The sequence below is a fragment of the Anastrepha obliqua genome, chromosome 3 (genome assembly GCF_027943255.1).
Source record: "Anastrepha obliqua isolate idAnaObli1 chromosome 3, idAnaObli1_1.0, whole genome shotgun sequence".
NCBI classification, from domain to species: domain Eukaryota; kingdom Metazoa; phylum Arthropoda; class Insecta; order Diptera; family Tephritidae; genus Anastrepha; species Anastrepha obliqua.
Window position 1 is genome coordinate 87,773,016 of NC_072894.1, and position 19,905 is coordinate 87,792,920.

At 37.8% G+C, this 19,905-nt stretch overlaps 3 protein-coding genes across 3 annotated transcripts; all 3 read right to left on the reverse strand.

The window, feature by feature from the left end:
• Positions 1-280: 280 nt before the first annotated feature.
• LOC129240449 (structure-specific endonuclease subunit SLX4) lies at positions 281-9,173 on the reverse strand. Its single transcript, XM_054876241.1, has 6 exons — positions 9,064-9,173; positions 8,231-8,949; positions 3,946-4,905; positions 1,962-3,424; positions 493-645; positions 281-437 (listed from the first exon to the last, which is right to left on the reverse strand). The coding sequence occupies exons 1-6, from the start codon at positions 9,150-9,152 to the stop codon at positions 315-317; spliced, it is 3,507 nt and encodes a 1,168-aa protein (XP_054732216.1). The 5' UTR covers positions 9,153-9,173; the 3' UTR covers positions 281-314.
• LOC129240450 (uncharacterized) lies at positions 8,970-9,776 on the reverse strand. The gene is made up of 2 exons (XM_054876242.1): positions 9,409-9,776; positions 8,970-9,348 (listed from the first exon to the last, which is right to left on the reverse strand). Exons 1-2 carry the CDS (start codon positions 9,531-9,533, stop codon positions 9,180-9,182), a joined length of 294 nt encoding a protein of 97 aa, XP_054732217.1. The 5' UTR covers positions 9,534-9,776; the 3' UTR covers positions 8,970-9,179.
• A 5,842-nt stretch (positions 9,777-15,618) lies between these two features.
• LOC129242682 (ras-related protein Rab-43) lies at positions 15,619-18,068 on the reverse strand. Its single transcript, XM_054879470.1, has 4 exons — positions 17,726-18,068; positions 17,588-17,672; positions 16,924-17,180; positions 15,619-15,811 (listed from the first exon to the last, which is right to left on the reverse strand). Exons 1-4 carry the CDS (start codon positions 17,936-17,938, stop codon positions 15,707-15,709), a joined length of 660 nt encoding a protein of 219 aa, XP_054735445.1. The 5' UTR covers positions 17,939-18,068; the 3' UTR covers positions 15,619-15,706.
• Positions 18,069-19,905: the final 1,837 nt, after the last annotated feature.

Sequence of the window (19,905 nt, forward strand, 5' to 3'; positions counted from 1 at the left end):
CAGCCAGCTGGAAATACGCGGAGCCCAGTTTGTGAAAACCATGTACGCTTTCTAAATTTCTGACGAAACTAATAAATTGCACAACGCATATTGTGAAAAGGGTACACTTATTTAGCAGCCAATAATTTTTTTTTTTATCGGAACTCTAAGTTTGAATTTGCTGGTCACGCTTCTATTATACAGACTGTGTATGAAATACACTATTTTTTAAGAGGTTTGAAAGAATTGGAAAGTTAAAGATAAAAGTTTTCCGGAATATTCCAAAGTAATAAAATGGAAATTACTTATAGTGTAACAAAATTTTTATTTTCTAATCACATGTTACAATGTTTAGTTTTATTTTTATTTTTTCGGATGTGACGTTCACTCTGACGGCCTGGATGTGCCATATCGTAACGGAAAATTATACAACGCCTGTCGAGGAATACCTTCATGTCCTGTAGAAAATATATAGGTATATTAGATTACTTCAAAAGTTATCCTAAGCCAAACCTTGGGTTCGAAACGGTAGCCAAGATGCTTGAAGAAGGCATAAACTTCATGCAAATCAATAGGTATATACATCAAAATCATTTCATGCAATATGGTACTGGAGGATACCAGGTTATACCAGGCGATATGTAGCGGCAAAAGCGGTCTAGATGTCTGCAATCAAATATTATAAAAGTATTAATTTTAACATTATAATAAAATTAGTCTATGTGTCTGTAATAAAATATTATAAAGGTATTAGTTTTAAAATTATTTAATTATAAATTTGTTTTGGTTTGGCATCTGTGAAAGGCTGAAAGCTTTGCCCCACTTGCTGAGCAATTTCCCGGTAGATCATCAACGTCCGTAAATCCAGAAGCGTTTTTCTTATAATGAGCGGCTCCCATATACACCTGGCAGTAGTTATAAAATGCAACCTATCTTCCCCTCTGTCTAATGTCCAAGGACAAAATGTCTGCCTGGATTCAACAAATCATCTACCAGCGTCCTCACAGATGTTATAACTGGTCACTGCACTATTGGCACCTTAGCCAATAGAATGGGTGTACCTCACAATGACTTCTGCAGGAGTTGTGGAAATGAAGAGAAATTGATTTGGTAAAACACCTCTTCTGTGAATGTCCTGCACTTCAAAGAAGCCATGCGAAATATATTGGCATTATTTCTTCGAAGACTTGGGAAATTTGCAAAATGTCTCACTGGAGGGACTAGTTACCTTCCTGAAGATATCTAAGTGGTTTAAGCAAATTAGTTTGGAAATCAAATGTAGGTATCACAATGGGCTTTAGGGCCACCGAGTGACTTGTATTAGGCAAGCAATCTGGATAACCTAACCCAACAGGGTCTGTTCGAGATGTATTTACTAGCGCAGGTTGAGAGTTCTGTCAAAGCATAACGTTCGAGTTATAAGTGATTATAATATGTATGCCAACCTTTTCTTTTTTACCCTTCCATTTTTTGTTTACTTTTACTTAAAGATTCTTTCTGTACATCGTACAATAAAGATATTTGTTATAATCTATGTGGCAAATCTACATATTTAAAATATATTATGAAAACAATTATCTGAGAATGTGAAACTAGGTAAAGGTGTTGCAATACTGCGTCGTATCTCAAAATTTCTTTCACGCAAGGGAATTCGTCTATTATGGTAACTGGTCGCCCACAACAATTTGAAATTTTGAAACTGTTTAGAAATTCACTAAAAATATTCTATAGTTAAACGATACGGTTCCCACTCCACTATACATTTATATGAACGTCTTTTTCACTTATGTAATGAGCCATTACTTATTATATAATTTTCAATAAAGGATGGTTAAGAACGCCTGACACCTTTGGACGCTAAAGAGGCAATATTTTTTATGCGCGGTTAGTCTCCTTGCGAATATTAAAATAAACCTTGATTTTAGAGCGGATATATTAAATAGGCTTATTTCGCTTTCTGTACTATCTATTTAATTACTTACTTTCTTAGTTATGTTTGTTTGAAACACGTAGTCCTCATATTCAAAATCGATTTGCAACTCGTTAGTAAATCGCAGCATATCATTACCCAGGCAATCATTTAATTGCAATTTATTGTACGATGGAACAATACAGCGCGAAGGTTGAAATATATTTGAGTCAGGAACTTCGTCGATTGCAGGCTTTGGGCCATCTTCAACTTTGAAATCTGTGCTGAAATCATAGGTTTGTGGAAGTAACAAAGGATGTGTTGAGTTGTAAATATACTCTAACATCTTTACAGCTTGTTTTCGTTTTAATGGTTTTATACCAAATCCATAAAGTTGCTTCAGTATTTCCGCTTCAGTTTGATGCACAAAGTCTGGTTTTTGACCCATGACAATACGAGTATTATATATTCGATTTCCTATTACATATTCATCTGAGGAATAATCGCACGAATTAAATGACGGTGTGTGTGAATAAATTTGTGTAGGACTTCTTTGTTCGGTCTTGTTGAAACTTATATCACTTGTTAGCAATTTATCCAACCCAACTGGTGTAGTTGGAGTTGGTGGTAAACTACCGTTTAATTTTGACTCTTTTTTGGGAGTTATGAGAATCTCCGGATTTTGGGTAAACGGCTCAAGTTTATTATCTAAAATGCCAAACTCAAGTAGTTCATTAGATGGGTCAGTTTTTCTGGATGCATATGGTAAATTACAGGGCAAATGTTCAAAATCTTCTGATGTAAGTGAATTTGTATTGGACCCACTTATTTTATTTGTATTATTCTTCATAAAATTACCGCATTCCACTAAATCTAGTATCGAATATTCATACGAATTTTTAGAGTCTTTTGTACCACTCATTGCTTCGAATTCCGTATCATCACTTATTAACTTCCCCGTGTTTCTACTCATATCTGCTTTCCAAATGGAGTAATTAATTTCATCATCTGACAAAACAATGCTATCTTCACAACAATAATTTTCCTCATTATGAATGTTATCGTTACTGGATTCGGTACCAGCACTTAACGATTTACTTATGTTCTCTGCAATACATGTGAATGAAGAAGTTATCCTGCCATTCCATGAAGATGATTTAAGTTTTTTTGAATCATCTGGGGATAGAGTAGATTTCTTAGTCCGCGTATTGGTCCCGTCAACAAATTGTTCCATATTTTTTCGATTCGCAGATGATTTTGGTAAATTTATTTCCATCATTGAATGTGTTTTGCGTTCATATGGGTCAACACTTTTTTCGATCATATTCGACCTTTCAAATACTTGGAAATTATTAATAAGTGTTTCATTTCGTGTTGTTTTAATATCTTGGAAAACTTTTGACTGTGTATCAGAAGCCATAATTGGTTGCTCTGAAGATACTACTTGAGTCAAATCAATTATCTCTGACGTAACTCTTGGTGATTTAACACTTTTGGAAACGATTGCATCATCCGATGCCGTCATATCAGATGAAACTAAATTAAATAAAATAAATTTAAAAAAAGTAATTATAAAAAGGAATTAGTATATTATATATATGTATAATTGGCGCGTACACCCTTTTTGGGTGTTTGGCCGAGCTCCTCCTGCTATTTGTGGTGTGCGTCTAGATGTTGTTCCACAAATGGAGGGACGACCTACAGTTTCAGACCGACTCCGAACGGCAAATATTTTTTATGAGGAGCTTTTTCATGGCAGAAATACACTCGGAGGTTTGCCATTGCCTGCCGAGGGGCGACCGCTATTAGAAAAAACCAACGTTCTCTCTGTGAATTCCGAATGATAATCAAGCACCAACCCATTCGGCTACGGCAGCCGCAGTTTATTCAATAAATATATATATATACTTTTAACCTTAGATCACAAAATTAAAATCAGTGTTACTCTATTTTTTATATTTCCTTTTCCCCCCCAAACAATAGCCCACGATTTATACCCTTCAGTTCAGATAACCTGTGAAAAACGAATTAAATAGTTTTTAAAAAATAAATCTTACCTTCATTGCTTGTATTAGGCGCTTTTTGATGATTATCTGTGGTGGTTATTATATTTATAGTTTCTGCTGACTCATCTTCAGAGCTGGCAAATATATTTGGAGACAGCGCACGATTTTTGATGTGCGTTCGTGGACAATTTCTTGGAACACTTTGCGATGTACTGCAAGTACTTGAGTTAAGGTTATCCACCCGCGGTGAACTTTTATTGAGCAGTTCTTTCCAGATATAGGACTCAGTCGCAGGTGCTTCCACGGTTACCGAGCTTTCTTCTTTAATTGATGTTGGATTTTTTATATAGTTTTTATAGCTATCTTGGTCAAGGCTGACTAATTGTTCTAAATTAGTAAATGTTTGTGGTGTAATCAAAGGCTCAATAATCACGGTAGCATTACAACTAGAATCAATTATCATTTTTTTACTGTCGTTTATAGTACAATTTTCCACGAATATTCCGTTTTCATATTGATTTGATTTTGATCCTTTGATTCCTTTCAAAACAAAGTGGTTTTCCAACTTCATATATATTAGATTCATTTGCTTTTCAGTATTCTTAATTTGGCTTTCATTATCTCTTTGAGGCGACAAATCACGGCCCTGTATCGTGTTCCAGTTTTTCAACAAATAACCAGCTTGTACGCGAGTGTCTTCAAAAAGATTTTTTACGTAAAACTCCTCAGAATTTATTTTTTCGTTAGCCTCAAGTCCATTGATCATGGCTTTGGTGGCATTCAATTTCTGTAGCTCACCACTCAGTAATGAATATGTTGCAGACAAGTTTTCGGATACATCTATGCGTTTAAAATCTAATTGCTGGGCTATTAAAGAATCTATTTTGGACATCACTTTTTTCGTTTGAAATTTGGGGTCACGCAACGTTAACGCGGTGAACTTGTTGGCCCACTTAGTTTTAGTTCGCCGATTCGCACCAGGAACAAACACAGACTTTAAACTCTTATAATCTGTAAAAGGACAAAAATTAGCTTCTCCTTTAATTTGAAGAACTAAATTTAAGTAGGTGTGGAAACTCATTTTAATGTATGCATAAGGCAATGATCTAAATATCCAATTTAAAGCATATCATAAGAAATTTCAGAAAATTCTCGAATTATAACGTTCAAAATTGTTTTGGTTTCTTTATAGTATCATACACTTAAAAAGAGGGAGCAAAGTTGGACCATAACTTTACGGTCTTGTTCGTCATAAAATTAACCACAGAATATAATCTCACGGCAAGGATGATAGATTACCAGATTTGTCCATCCGTTATGGTGAAAAACAAAATTGTGTCAGAAACTTCGGGTGCTACGCCACATGTGACTCGGCAGCAGAATTCTGCCCGCTCATTTCACACACTCGTCCAACCAGTGGTTGTTCAGACGGCAACAAAGCAACATGAGCTGAGACTGTGTTGTTTTTTTCGTCCATCACCAACACAATCTCAGTTTTTTCGTAAACAAACCGTTGTCATGACCCATGTGACATCAGCCAATCAGCTGGTTCAGTCAAATTTGCTTAGAGACGATTAACGGTCTGATATTGGCCACACCTCTGAAAGTTTTTCACCATGGGGCACTCGGCAGAAAAATTATGCCCGCTTCGACCTTAAACCCTTTGAAGTCGGTAACAAAACACCCTGTATTTTCAAAGTACGCAGAACTTTTTAATAACTTTAAAATTTAGATTGAAACATCACAGAAATATTTTGCTGAGTAGTTTATGAAACAAGACTGAAGATTTGCAGTAATTACGAGTTTATTCTATTCCTGAACTATGTAGGTATGTATACACATTGTAAACAATGTCGAATTATGTTGTTTTCGTATGAGGTTGAGGATAGGTTGGTCTGTCTTTTTTACATTGAAAGCCATTATTGGGGAAAAATTGATTTTTAAACTTTATTTTTCAACGTGTATTTTTTTGCGGTTAACTTGCTCCAATGGTGATGAAACTTTTTTATGTCTTCCGAAAAATATATTTTCTAGATCTCTTAAAAACGGCTTCAGTTCGCCATTTAACGAAAATATTTTAAAGCCGAACTTATTTTTATTTAGAAACCGACAATAATTCGCATGGGCAAAATCTGGGTAACGCGAAAGGAGAGTAAGCAATTTATTTAATTTAATTTAAAATGAAACATTAATTTCTTGCTGTCTAAAGAATACAGGCATTTAAGAATTAATTAAAATAATTACACAATAGACTACGGACAATTTATATAGAACACTTTTTTTTATTTTTTTAACTTCGCAGTATACCAGGGCAGTTGATGTATTTTACCCGAAATTATAGAGAGTCCTGCTAAAAACTTTCCGAGACATTTTTAGTATTTGATTGACTTCCAATCAACTTCAGAAATTCGGGAGTTGAAAGAGTCAAAATTAGCATTTTTTTTTAAGAGCGAGTGTTTAGATTGATTGACATTGGACACTAGTTCAAAAGACTCTAAGGATAAGCGTTCCCATGACAGTCGGTTCTACGTTACCGAAATGTCCCGGATTTATATCCGGCCAAGGACTGTCACTCCAGCAGCATTCCCCGTCCATGTATGGGGAATGTTTATGCTGTTACAACAACTCTAAGGATAAGGGTACGTGATGTATATGTGATTTGCAAATTATTATCTATAAAAATAAGATCGAAGAAGTTGAATAATAACTTATTTACAAACGAAATAATTTCATGAGCATTGTTGTTGTATCAGCATACTAACATACATGTCAGTACAATGTAGATTACCGGTCGTCTTCGTCTAGCTCATCTAGGCCCAGGAAATTTGGGTGAAACCTGCGGTAACAATCTAGTAGAAACTGTTTGCTGAGCAGTGTGTTGTGCTCCTTTACAGGAAGCATCTGTGCCACATTATGTTGGTGTTGTAGAGGGACCATCAGAAGGCATCCCGCCGTTTTCCAAATAGCAGTATTTTGGCAAGTCTGTAGCTTTATCCACTGCGTATCACTAGTTCCAGGCGACCTGACAGGCGCAGCGTAGTTTAAAACCGATAGTGATGATAACTACGTTTAAACCCCACTGCTCCACATTAAGAACTAACCTCTTCACTAGACTGAACATTATTAAATATTTCGCATTAAAACACCTTCGTATACATCAAAATACACTTATTCCCATTACTCGATCTCTCGTATTATCTAAAATCGATTTCCGTCTCCCATTAAGGCTGGTGTGCCAAACAGCATCTAAACCTTCTTCATTCAGCGCTCAGGCGTATCTTTAACGCCTTCTCAACGTCTCCTATCAAGTGTGGTTTAACTGAAGCTGGTCTTCCATCTATCACTGAAGGATGTCAAATAACATCTCTTAAACTTATAGCCAAATTTTTAATCACGACAAATAAATTTCTTTTCAACACATTTAAAATCGCTTTTCGGCATAATCGGTCTTTCAAAAGTTGGTCAGTCATCCGTCGTTGATCTAAAACTGCACCAAGCTCGGTATTTCTTTACCGGCAACTTGCGCGAAAATTAGTAGTCAGTGTCCTTAGAAACTCCTTCCTGCATCCATAAATGTCGACCTTCATGCTCTACGTAAACTTAACACAAAAGCGGTAGTTTTTATACAACGTTTTATGGAAATATTTCATTCACAGTCCTTAAAGGGTTGGGTAACGATTTTCATCGATGGTTCAAGTACTGACCATAATACAGCTTTTGCTGTGGTAGAGAATGACGGAAGCCTAGTATCCAATGGTTGGGTGACTCCTAATAGCTCCATTTTTTTTGCCGAAGTATTGGCTATCCTCCAAGCGTCAGAGTATGCAACAAATAATAAGGGCAAACGCTTGTCAATCAGATCGTTTGTCAAATCAGGGATAAATTAATAAAATATTCTAACAAAATAAAGCTTCTATAGATACCTAGCCATATAGGCATTCCTGGTAATATAAAAGCTGATGCAGCAGCCAAAAATATACATTCCAACTCTTCCAGCACTTTCTCACATTTACCTCGAATGACAGCCTTAAACTATCAACCTCCAGCTCAATTTAATCATCCGTACACCTTTATAAACCCGGATTGTAAAAAATCCCTAGTCCCAACTTCCCTTTCCAAACACCAAATCACAACTTTCATACGTCTAAGACTCGAATAAGGAACTAACATGAAAAAATAATTAAAAGAGCAGAAATGTAATACCTTTAATCGAATTTTGAAGAATGCATAAGAAATTTAAAGTTTAGTGCCATAGGCTAATGTGTTTGTGATTATTATTAAATGAATTATGCGAAAGATATTTGTTTCTCCAAAACATATCAATTTATCTAATTACCTTCTGTAGAAGCAGCTCGGAATCCATATTGCTGTAATATATTTTGAATATTTCCTATCAAAATATCGTCCTTTTTTTTACCGTGCTGATCAACTACGTCCTCTTCTGGATTTAAACAGGTAACGCCACTAGTTTCTATTTGGGATTTAGATAATGCTAATGCAAGTTGTATTTCATCAGCACTGAAGTTTTCAATTCTACACTGCTGTGAAGTAATGTTTGAGAAAAGGTTTTCACTTCGCAGAAGCGAACTTTTAATGTCCGGTTGGAGATTTTTAACGGGCAATTTTGACTGCCTGGATGTTTTCCTTGGCCGTCGCAATTTACTTGCTTTCTTAACTTCCTTCACTGGGGTTTCGAATTCGTCTTCAATGTTTTTATCAGAAATTCTTTTCTTTAAATACTTTTTTGTGTTTTCCCCCTCGTTGAGAACAAAATCTGTTAGGCTAGTTCGCTTTCTGTTTTTCTTATGAACAAATGCTTCTAAATCCTGCTCTTCGTATGTACCAATGTTATGTGACTGTATAATGTTTAAATTACTGATAGAATCGATTTTCGACTTCTCAACGCAATTATCAGTAGGGTTGGAATTAGTTGAACTCGAACAAGCTGAATAGACACCATCACCATTTATTACTTCGTTATTTCTTTCATAATAAGATTCAATTATAGGGTCTTTGAAATATTTTGATATAGTCGCGTTGACCGACCGAGTTTTCCTTAAAAAAAAATTATGATATATATTTGTGAAGTGAATGTCAGAGACATTTTTATTTGCTATATTCCCTGTTTACAAAGAACTTCAAAAATTTTGTTTTAATTGTATCTATTACCGTAAACTGCCGTTTCCGCATTCTCCGATATGCTTAATACCCGACAACCGAAGTTTTTTAAAATTTGTTTTACGTGTTTCTCGGTCCATTAGGGTTATTGTTTGCTTGCACAATATTTATCTTTGAGAACTTATCTCTTTTCCTTCATCAATGCGTTTTTGTATCTCTCTACTCGGCAGTGGCTTTGGCAAACTAAACAAATAACGCCTATCAATCTCTTCTTCGGTAGGATGTGATAATACGTCACAAATACTCTTGTTAGCTTTTTGGAAGACAGGAGTGCAACTACAATAAACGTATACAAATTAAAGTATATTCCAGAAAATGCAAATTGTGGTTGCTTACGCCCAAGCGGCAAATAGAACAGATCCCAAAGCAATCCACGCAAAAGCAAATTTATTTCTGTATTGATAAGCAGGTGTGCCACGTGTTCGTCGAGGCTTCCTTTTATTTTCGTCAATATTTTCCATAACAATACTATGCAGACTAAAATGAACAATTAAGACAGAAATTTAATACTGTCTTAGAGTTTAAATATTTTTAAATCAACAATCCTGCAGGGGTAACTTATGTTTAAAAGTTCCCTTCGTTTAAACTGTAATTATAAAACTGGCCCATAAACTACTTCAATATATTATATAACAATCAAATAAATTTCACTTAGATCGGCCCACTAAAAACGCATTTAAATTTAAGATCAAAACATAGGTGTAGTATGCACTGAAATATATCGTTCTATCAAAAATATCGATATTTTAAAAAATCTACCATTACACGGCGTATAGACTACAAAAGTTGGTGTATTTCGAAACTGCTTCTTTATTTCTCATGCTTTTGACAACCATTGCCGACAATAAAAATTAAAGATATATACTTGTTCGCGAATATTCAGGGACTTAATTATAGTTTGGCACATTGTACATACGACATTTTATTCTAAACTTTACTCCAATTCCTAAAATACACAGTCACAAACGTGTTTTTACTCGTTTTTATATTTGTAGTTAAAATATTTCTGTGCATATAAAATGCAAATATACTTATACCTGCTATAAGTTCTGTTATAGATATGAAATTATAATACTTTTTTTTAATGAAGATAGTTTTATTTAATCATGTAAATATTGAACAAAAAATTTTAATTTTCATTTGAAATGGTCATCATTTGCTTTTACACAAGCTCTCAAACGATAAGCCATTCAGCTATTGCAGCACATACGGTTTCCATGGATATTGGCATGACTGCTAGAACCAAAGATTGTTTGAGATTTTCCAAGTTTCTATGAGGGCTTCGATAGGCTATGTTCTCCAATTCTATTCCCAAGCTGTAGGCTATTAACCCAGGAATATTATTTTTAGCAACTGCTGGGGGGTTTTTTGCCTTATCGGCTGGAGTGGAATCTTGGTGGATGATCCAACGCTCTCCATAGAAGAGAGTACTGTTCAAATGTTTCACCATGCCTTCTAACACATCCTCCTGGTGCACTTAATTCCTTTTTCAGAAATGAAGAGATGTAACATCTTTACAAGACACTTCTATTACGTGACCACCTGAACTCTTGGAACAAACTTTTTTGCGTCTTAACAAGTTTTAGCATATGTTTTGTCGTTTTGCTTATTGAACACTTTTTCAGCAGTGAAAATTTTCTCATCTGTAAAAAAATATTGTATATTTTCATAACCGTTGACCGCGTGCTACCGAAGAAGCTGCTTGCATCTGTCGAGTCTAATTTTCTTCAAGCACATTATCAAAAGGATGGTTCCATGTGTAGAAGTCCACGCAAGTGGGGAAAGTCACTGATCGCCATTCACTTGGGAATGGCCAGGACGATTCTTCTGCATATGGTTCAAGCAGCTAACAACGGCCGGGATTAGCCCACGTATCCTCTGGGTAGCTTCCGAACATCCGTTCGGGAGTGAGCTAACGTGAGAAGGCGAAATATTCCAGGATAGCTGGTTGTGCGTTGGGTTTGGGACCCGCCACTTAAAAATCGCCCCCAATGAAAAGTGTAAAAAAGCCTCGGATGAGACCTCCCTATACTGATGACGACCCCTGCAAACGAACTAAGGATTACGATTTGCGGGCATGCACCTGGAATGTCCGGTCCCTTAATGGGGAAGGTGCCTCTGCCCGGCTGGTTGATGTCCTCGTGAGAGTAAAGGCTGACATCACTGCCATCCAAGAGATGCGATGGACGGGGCAAGGTAAGAAAACCATAGGACCTTGCGACGTCTACTACAGCTGCCATGTAAAGGAGCGCAAATTCGGTGTCGGATTTGTTGTGGGAGAGAGACTTCGTCGCCAAGTACTGTCGTTCACTCCGGTGGACGAGCGTCTCGCAACAATCCGCATCAAAGCCCGTTTTTTCAACATATCGCTAATTTGCGCCCACGCCCCGACGGAAGAGAAGGACGATGCGACCAAAGATTCCTTCTATGAGCGCCTGGAACGTTCCTATGAGCGCTGCCCCCGCCACGACATAAAAATCGTGCTTGGCGACTTCAACGCCAGGGTGGGCAAGGGGGAATTTTTGGTCCCACAGTCGGAAAATTCAGCCTGCACAACGAAACATCCGGTAACGGACAGAGGCTGATCGACTTCGCCGGGGCCCGAAACATGGTAGTCTGCAGCACCAGATTCCAGCATAAAAAGATACACCAAGCTACCTGGCTGTCTCCTGATCGAAAAACGCGAAACCAGATCGATCATGTTGTGATAGATGGAAGACACGCTTCTAGTGTATTAGCTGTACGCACGATCCGAGGACCCAACATCGACTCGGATCATTACCTTGTTGCAGCCAAGCTGCGCACCCGCCTCTGTGCAGCAAAAAACGTACATCTACCTACGCAAAGAATGTTCGACATCGAAAAGCTGCAATCACAACAGACAGCCAGAAGATTCGCCACTCGACTCTCACTCCTGCTCTCCGAAAGCACTGCCCAACAAATCGGTATGCGCGAGCAATGGAGCCACATTTCTCGTTCCCTACGTACCGCCGCCGAAGAAGAAATCGGATTCCGGCGAGCCCGAAAAAACAATTGGTACGACGAGGAATGTCATGCTGCCGCAGAAAGAAAAGATGCCGCCTATAGAGCCACGCTGCGATCGGGCGCAACGCGAGCCATGTGGGATCGCTACAGAGAGCTGAAAAAGGAAGAGAGACGTATTATCCGAAAGAAGAAACGAGAGGCCGAAATACGTGAGTGCGAAGAGCTTGAGATGCTGGCCAACAGGAACAACGCCCGAAAATTCTACCAGAAAGTTCGGCGGCTTACAGAAGGTTTCAAGACCGGGACGTTTTCCTGTAAGAACAAAGACGGCGAACTGGTGACTGACGTACAGAGCAATCTTAAATTATGGAGGGAACACTTCTCGAACCTATTAAACAGTGACAGCTGCGCATGTCACAGAGAAAGTGAAGATCCCGATACCCCAATCGTTGACGACGGAATTGTCGTTCCGCTACCCGATCATGACGAGGTGAGAATAGCGATAACGCGGCTAAAGAACAACAAAGCCGCGGGCGCCGACGGACTGCCGGCTGAGCTATTCAAACATGGCGGCGAGGAGCTGGTAAGGTGCATGCATCAGCTCCTATGCATAATATGGTCGGATGAAAGCATGCCTGCCGATTGGAATTTAAGTGTGCTCTGCCCTATCCATAAGAAGGGTGATCCTGCAATTTGTGCCAATTACCGCGGGATTAGTCTTCTAAATATCGCCTATAAGGTTCTAGCGAGCGTATTGTGTGAAAGGCTGAAGCCCACCGTCAACCAACTGATTGGACCTTATCAGTGTGGCTTCAGACCTGGAAAGTCCACCATCGACCAAATATTCTCAATACGCCAAATCTTGGAAAAGACCCATGAAAGGAGAATCGACACACATCATCTTTTCGTCGACTTCAAAGCTGCATTCGACAGTACGGAAAGGAGTTACCTGTATGCCGCGATGTCTGAATTTGGCATCCCCGCAAAACTAATACGGCTATGTAAGATGACGTTGCTCAACACCAGCAGCGCCGTCAGAATTGGGAAGGACCTCTCCGAGCCGTTTGATACCAAACGAGGTTTCAGACAGGGTGACTCGCTGTCGTGTGACTTCTTTAACCTGATGTTGGAGAGCATCGTACGAGCCGCAGAACTTAATCGCTCAGGCACAATATTTTATAAGAGCGTACAATTGTTGGCGTATGCCGATGATATTGATATCATCGGCCTTAACAATCGCGCTGTTTGTTCTGCCTTCTCCAAATTGGATAAAGAGGCAAAGCGAATGGGTTTGGTGGTGAACGAGGACAAAACGAAGTACCTCCTGTCTTCAAACAAACAGTCGGCGCACTCGCGTATCGGCACCCACGTCACTGTAGACAGTTATAATTTCGAGGTTGTAAAATACTTCGTCTATTTAGGAACCAGCATTAACACCGATAACAATGTCAGCCTTGAAATCCAACGTAGAATCTCTCTTGCCAACAAGTGCTACTTTGGACTAAGTAGGCAATTGAGCAGTAAAGTCCTCTCTCGACGAACAAAACTAACACTCTACAAGACTCTCATCATGCCCGTCCTAACGTATGGCGCAGAAGCTTGGACGATGACAACATCCGATGAAGCGACGCTTGGAGTGTTCGAGAGAAAGATTCTGCGTAAGATTTTTGGACCTTTGCACGTTGGCAACGGCGAATATCGCAGACGATGGAACGATGAGCTGTATGAGCTTTACGACGACATAGACATAGCGCAGCGAATAAAGATCCAGCGGCTACGTTGGCTGGGTCATGTCGTCCGAATGGATACAAACGCTCCGGCTTTGAAAGTATTCGATGCGGTACCAGCTGGTGGTAGCAGAGGAAGAGGGCGGCCTCCTCTGCGTTGGAAAGATCAGGTGGAGAAGGACTTGGCTTCACTTGGTGTGTCCAACTGGCGCCGGTTAGCACGAGAAAGAAACGACTGGCGCGCTTTGTTAAACTCGGCCAAAATCGCGTAAGCGGTTATCGCGCCAATTAAGAAGAAGACATTATCAAAAGATGACTAGTTGAGCGACTTTCATGTCAAGATCTTCTCTAATTAGTCTTGATATGGATCTGGTCGATACATTGATTTTAAGTTTTCTAAAGGGATTTCTGCGAATTCTTTCTCGAACGGCTTTTATGATTGCACTGGTTCGAACCACGCGAGGACGACCACTTCTTTTTCTGTCTGTCACTTCAGACTTTCGGGAAAAACGATTGATTGTGCAGTAAACAAACATTCTCGAAATCCTTAAATCTCACTTGCACTTTTACCACACTTATGTAATGCAATCACTACAATGCGATTTTCCTTAACTCCCCACTCCAATGTTAACAAGCGAAAATTTTCACTAAACTGAGTATAATTTATAAGTAGACAATGCATACGAATACAAAAAAAAAAATAACGGAACTTTTTTCAGCGAATTTGTTCTCGCCGTATGTATTGTAAAATTTGTCACAAAATTTGCAAATAAAGGGTGGTTAAGTTTCAAGGGCCGGTGTTAATTTTGAATAAAATACAATTTTTTTAGGAAATTATTGTCATTTCTCTTTATTACGATAATATTGGTATGGCTCAATTACGTATGGGGGTACAACCAAAAGAGGTTTAGAAAACGCATAACTCTCTTATGTGCCTTTATCGAATCTTTTAAGAAAATAATAATACCATAGAATATTAAATTATGAAATAGTAAGAAAATATTACGAGTGCAACAAATCTGAGTACTCCTATTTTATTTATTATTTTCTCTACTATCAACTGCCAATTTTTGTGTAAGTTAGCTGTTAACCAAAATATCATCTTCCCATACATTTTATCAGAACTTTACTGATCCTTGCTAATCATAAGTTGAAAAATGTATATAGTGGCATTGAATTAAGCACAAATTTCCCTTAATTGAATGTACGATGTATTATAATGAATGGTTAAATATTTAAATAAATGAATTAAAATTAATTCCAATTACAGTATTCAAAAAGAAAAATATAAAACTTTTTGGTTTTATACAAACTAAAAATAGACGTATAAAAAAAGATGTCGAAAGTCAACCTATTTTGTTCCGATTAAGCGCTTTATACTTTCTTTAACTTTTCACCATAAAAATTAAACTTCAACTTCCTGCTCTTAAAAAAATTGCTTTAATTTTAAAAGTTAGTATTTGTATCACATGACTTGTGAAGTTCACTATTAATAAAAAAAAAATCCTGCCCATTTAAAACACTAAAAAAATCAAAAGTTTATATTTACATCACAATGTTTATATTTATATCAAAATGTATATTTATATACATTGTGCTATAGTTTAGTCGGAAAAATTAAAATCTGAATACATTTGTAGTTTCCCGTCGGCATATTTTTTTTACTTCCTGCACTTAAAAATTTTGTACATTGGTTATAGGTAATTCTTAAGTTTGTGATATTTTAAGAATTATAACTAATGAAATACAAATATATTATCCCATATACAATTATAATATACATTTAATTATGTGTTGCATTGTCTAAGTAATAATTAAATTTAAACGAAGAGTATTAAAAAATTAATAGAAGTACCTTAATGCATAAAATTAAAACATGATCACAAACGAATTTCGAGAACCTTTAAAATTGAAGGGCATTTTTATGTTACATTGCAAGAACTGCTACAATTATTGAGCGGTTTGCTTTGGCCCAGTCGTAAAGCATCTTCTTTATCTGCTTCCACGGTATTGGCATCATGTCGCCGCTAAGGAAGGACAAGAAAAAATAGAAGAAATTAGTTAATAAATACAAATTCGAAAAGGACAGGCAATAGACATAAATTCATTCGTGTGGATCGACAGATGCAGCAATATTTAGGGCCATATAGAGAAAAAAGGGAGTGGATAGAAATTTGCGCTTTTCTCGGACAAAAAAAGGGTTGAGTTTTCGCAGACTGGCCACAATAAAAAGGCTTTGACGTTTTGTTTACCTTCGTTTACATTTTCTCCCTCTCCAACGATGGGAGCGAAACCTATCATCAAAATTATGCGTCACAGGTGCGTAAAAGAGGCCTATATTAAATGCCATAGCGAATGAACACATATCTGTTTATTTGAGTGTACGTTTTTTGCTTTATTTCGTGTCAACCTGTTTTAGTGTAGTTAGCTTTTGGGCGTTTTGCCTTGAACGGTTTTTTTTATATGTATCCACTAGCTAAAAATTTCCGACATAGGGGAAGTAAACCACCTTTTTTAATTGTGAAAACCAGATAGAGTGATGCCAGTGAATGGCAATCCTTTTCCTTCATTGTGCAGATATAAAATAATTTTTCTCAAATCTAGTTAATTTTTTCTCCTTTGATATTTTAGATATGCAAACGAAAGAAGTCAAATATAAGTAATACTACTAATAATACACTCTAAAATCCCCCAATTAAGTTAAAAAAATAAAAAAAAAAACAAAACTTGGCCGAGCAACGGTTTTAAAACAAAACCCTTAGCAAAATACTTCTGTAAGCACAGAATCTTTTTGTCACGCACATTTTTTATTATAATTACTTGCCCGTGCAATTTTTGTGCTAGATGAGTATACCTAATTTCTGTAGAAAATGCACAACAAAAAAATCATCTTTTTAATATAGCAGATATTTTTAATTTTGACATACAAGGCTATGCAAAATGCTTCTGTGAGCCACCATAAATACATGAAATTGTTAATATAATTGCATGATTTTCATTTTATATTGCCATAAGTGATTACTAGATCATTTTGGCCGTGACCCACTGTATATAAATATATACATATGTAATTAAAGTATTGTGCATTATTATAAAATATGAATATTCTCTTTATGATGTAAAAATTGTTCACATGTACCTTTAGCTCCGTCGCTAAGCAGACAAATGCGTCTTCCACATTTGTATTTTGTTTAGCTGATGTTTCCATTACAAAAAGTATTTCTGGTATGTATTGGCACATTTGTTTTGCTTCCTCAAATTGTACTTCACGCTCTTCTTCAAGATCACATTTATTGCCGATTAAAATGAGTATCACGTTTGATGCCGTGTAGCGTCGCACTTCCTCAATCCATTTTTGTAAATTTGAAAAAGAAGCCCGTTTGGTTATGTCATAAACTAGAAAATACAACCTTTTATGTACAAAGTTGGGTATGTTGTTCAATTAAATTTATGTTTACATATGTAGTTTCAAAATACACCTATTAGGCATTTACCAAGGCATATTAAACAGGTAGCAGCATTAGAGCAGAATAAGATCAATGTAATTTGTTTTTGCTCTTGGACCCTGGAATGTCAAAATCTTTAGACAATCCTAACCTAAACTAAATTTGAAAATTTAGAGACTGAATGGGGAAAAAAGAAAATTGTAACCCTACTGCTACTACCTGCTAAATGTACCTTAGCGTAACTTATAGATTTCATGGAAAATGATATAGCCCTTATGAATTTTGTTTCAGAGCAATAATTCATCGGATATATTTAAAAGGGTCTATAATTAAACTTTTCCAAATCCATGCATATACCAATTATAACTCCATTTGCTGAGCGATAGTAGCTTTGAGTAATTGTACGAAAACGTTCCTGCCCTGCAGTGTCCCATATTTGAAGCTGCAAAAAGACCTCATTATTTCCCTGCGAATATTTGTCCATATCTTACATGCCTTTGCTTGCTTTCCTTCTACATTCAATGTCTTCATTGAAAAGTCTACACCAATGGTATTTCCATGTCGTTCGATAAAATTCCCAGTCTTAAAACGTTCCACAATACAAGTTTTCCCAGTTCCGCAATCTCCAATCAAAACAACCTTAAAGAGGAAATCAAAGCTTTCCTCATTTGGCAGTGCCATAAGGGTATGTGGGTTCCGCGAAGTCATATTATATAGTTTAGAGTATTCAATTTATTAAAATTATTGGTTCAATTAATAACTAATGAAAACGTTGTTTTTCATAAAATTGTTTTAAAACATTTCACATCGAACCTCGAAATGTAGAACAATATATTATTTTGATGTGCCAGTGTCAGCTGCTACATATTAGTAGTGGAGTTGCCATCTTATTACTCATCTACACATTTCCAGATAAAACAAAACGCCCAAATTCCACAGAAAGGGGAAATAAATAGTTAGTGGTCAAGGCGAATTGAATATCTCTAATATGGCGTCATTAAAAAGAAGTTACTTTTTCCTGAAGTTATTGTTAAAGCACAAATTAATATAAAGCCTCCAAATTCAGTTTTTTGCGTTTTTATGCTGAAGACGTCGTGGAAAGAAATTGTGTGCTTTCTTCACAAACAAATAATTCCTCTTCCTTATGTTTATTTGGTGGACTCTTTTTTTTTCTTTTTCGGTCGGGACAGACTAGCAAGTACAGCGCTCAGAAAAAATTAAATCCATTGTACTGAACTCGGATTCCATTTTTAATTTTCTTTAAATCTACTCGACATCCGAAGAAATCTGAATAGATCTTGTGGTGCCGAAGAGCAAAGGTGGTCACTTCTTAACACATCAGTGCCAAAAACTTTAAACCTGATTCGAGCGAAGGCGGGGCAGACCCACAGAAAGTGGTCCGCCGGCTCTTCCTCCTCTCCACATGCTGGTCAGAGTGCACTGTCTGAGATGCCTACCTTTTCCATGTGCTTTGTCCATAGAAAGTGGCCCGAAATGCGACAATCGGTCGGACATGACAGGTAACATTAGTTTTGTCCATCTGCAGCCTCTTTTAGCCTGCCAAGCTCGCTTGTGGGTTAGAGTACCCCCTGTGCTAACCGGGGCTTAGATAGCTGCAGAAGGGAGTGGCAGAACGGGTTCTGAGACCAACTTTTTTGGCCTAAAGAGCCAGAGATCTCGTTACCCGCGATACCCACGTGTCCTGAGATCCATGTTAGCATCAGGCTATTATGTCAACCGACATAGTTCAGCCTGGATTTACAGGGCTCGACTAACCTTGAAGTGGTTGGGGGGCTGTCTAAAGCCATTAGCGCAGCTTGGCTGCTTTGGAGACACATATAGATCTGCATCTCCATCTGCTTTCCACAACAAAGTTCATCGCTTCTTGAACAGCAAACACCTCCGCTTGAAACATAGATGTATGCATTTCAGATCAAGTGCAGTTTTGTCCCGCTGGATTCCACGTAGACCCCAGAACCGGAGCCGTGCTCGGTCCCGGAGCCATCCGTGAAAATGCGAAAACAGTGTTTGTCGGGCTCATTTTCTGAGTTTGACCACAGTTGAGCCTCTGGCAGCACCACACTGTATCTCTTTTCAAGTACGACTCTGGATGGCATGGAGTCAAGGGGCTTGAATTCCATGCCTACTCTGTTGTCCAACGCCGGACAGTGGCCGTACCAATTCCCATTGTGTTTCAGCCTGCAGATGGCCTTCAAGGCCACTCCTTGGATGAAAATATCAAGTGGTGGTAGAATAATCCGAGCATTTAATGCCGGGCTTGAAGTAGTCGGAAAGGCTCCGACGCAACAGATGGTCACAGTGCGGTGTAGTGTCGATAAGGTCCTCCTGACTTCCACGAGTGGGAGCCTACTCATCCAGACTTCTGATGCATAGGTGATAATAGGTCTTATCACAGCCGTGTAGATCCATAGGACCTTGCTAGGAGAAAGACCTCACGTTTTCCCAACAACATCCTTGCACTGCCAGAAGACTGTCAGACGCCGTGTCTATTAGTAGAGCTGCACCGACTGTCAAAAGTGGCGTTATCAAACGGCCCTCTATGTCTAAAAAGATGCCCATAGCGTAGTCCCTCCAGCCGATGGCCAGCTCTACCCTAGCAATAAGGTTTTGCAGCGCCGACTCGCAGGATTTTCCACTTTGATAGGCATGCTGAA

Bases quoted from the DNA above. Each gene is read 5' to 3' on its own strand.
- LOC129240449 (XM_054876241.1), bottom strand. From the start codon at position 9,152: ATGGACCGAGAAACACGTAAAACAAATTTTAAAAAACTTCGGTTGTCG. The intron at 646-1,961 runs GTAAGTAATTAA...ATTTGATTGCAG, and splicing joins AAACAAACATAACTAAGAAA to ACATCTAGACCGCTTTTGCC. The intron at 438-492 runs GTTTGGCTTAGG...TATTTTCTACAG, and splicing joins GCTACCGTTTCGAACCCAAG to GACATGAAGGTATTCCTCGA.
- LOC129240450 (XM_054876242.1), bottom strand. From the start codon at position 9,533: ATGGAAAATATTGACGAAAATAAAAGGAAGCCTCGACGAACACGTGGC. The intron at 9,349-9,408 runs GTAAGCAACCAC...CGTTTATTGTAG, and splicing joins GTTCTATTTGCCGCTTGGGC to TTGCACTCCTGTCTTCCAAA.
- LOC129242682 (XM_054879470.1), bottom strand. From the start codon at position 17,938: ATGACTTCGCGGAACCCACATACCCTTATGGCACTGCCAAATGAGGAA. The intron at 17,673-17,725 runs GCATGTAAGATA...GTCTTTTTGCAG, and splicing joins TAGAAGGAAAGCAAGCAAAG to CTTCAAATATGGGACACTGC. The intron at 17,181-17,587 runs GTATATGCATGG...TGTATTTTCTAG, and splicing joins AGCAAATGGAGTTATAATTG to TTTATGACATAACCAAACGG.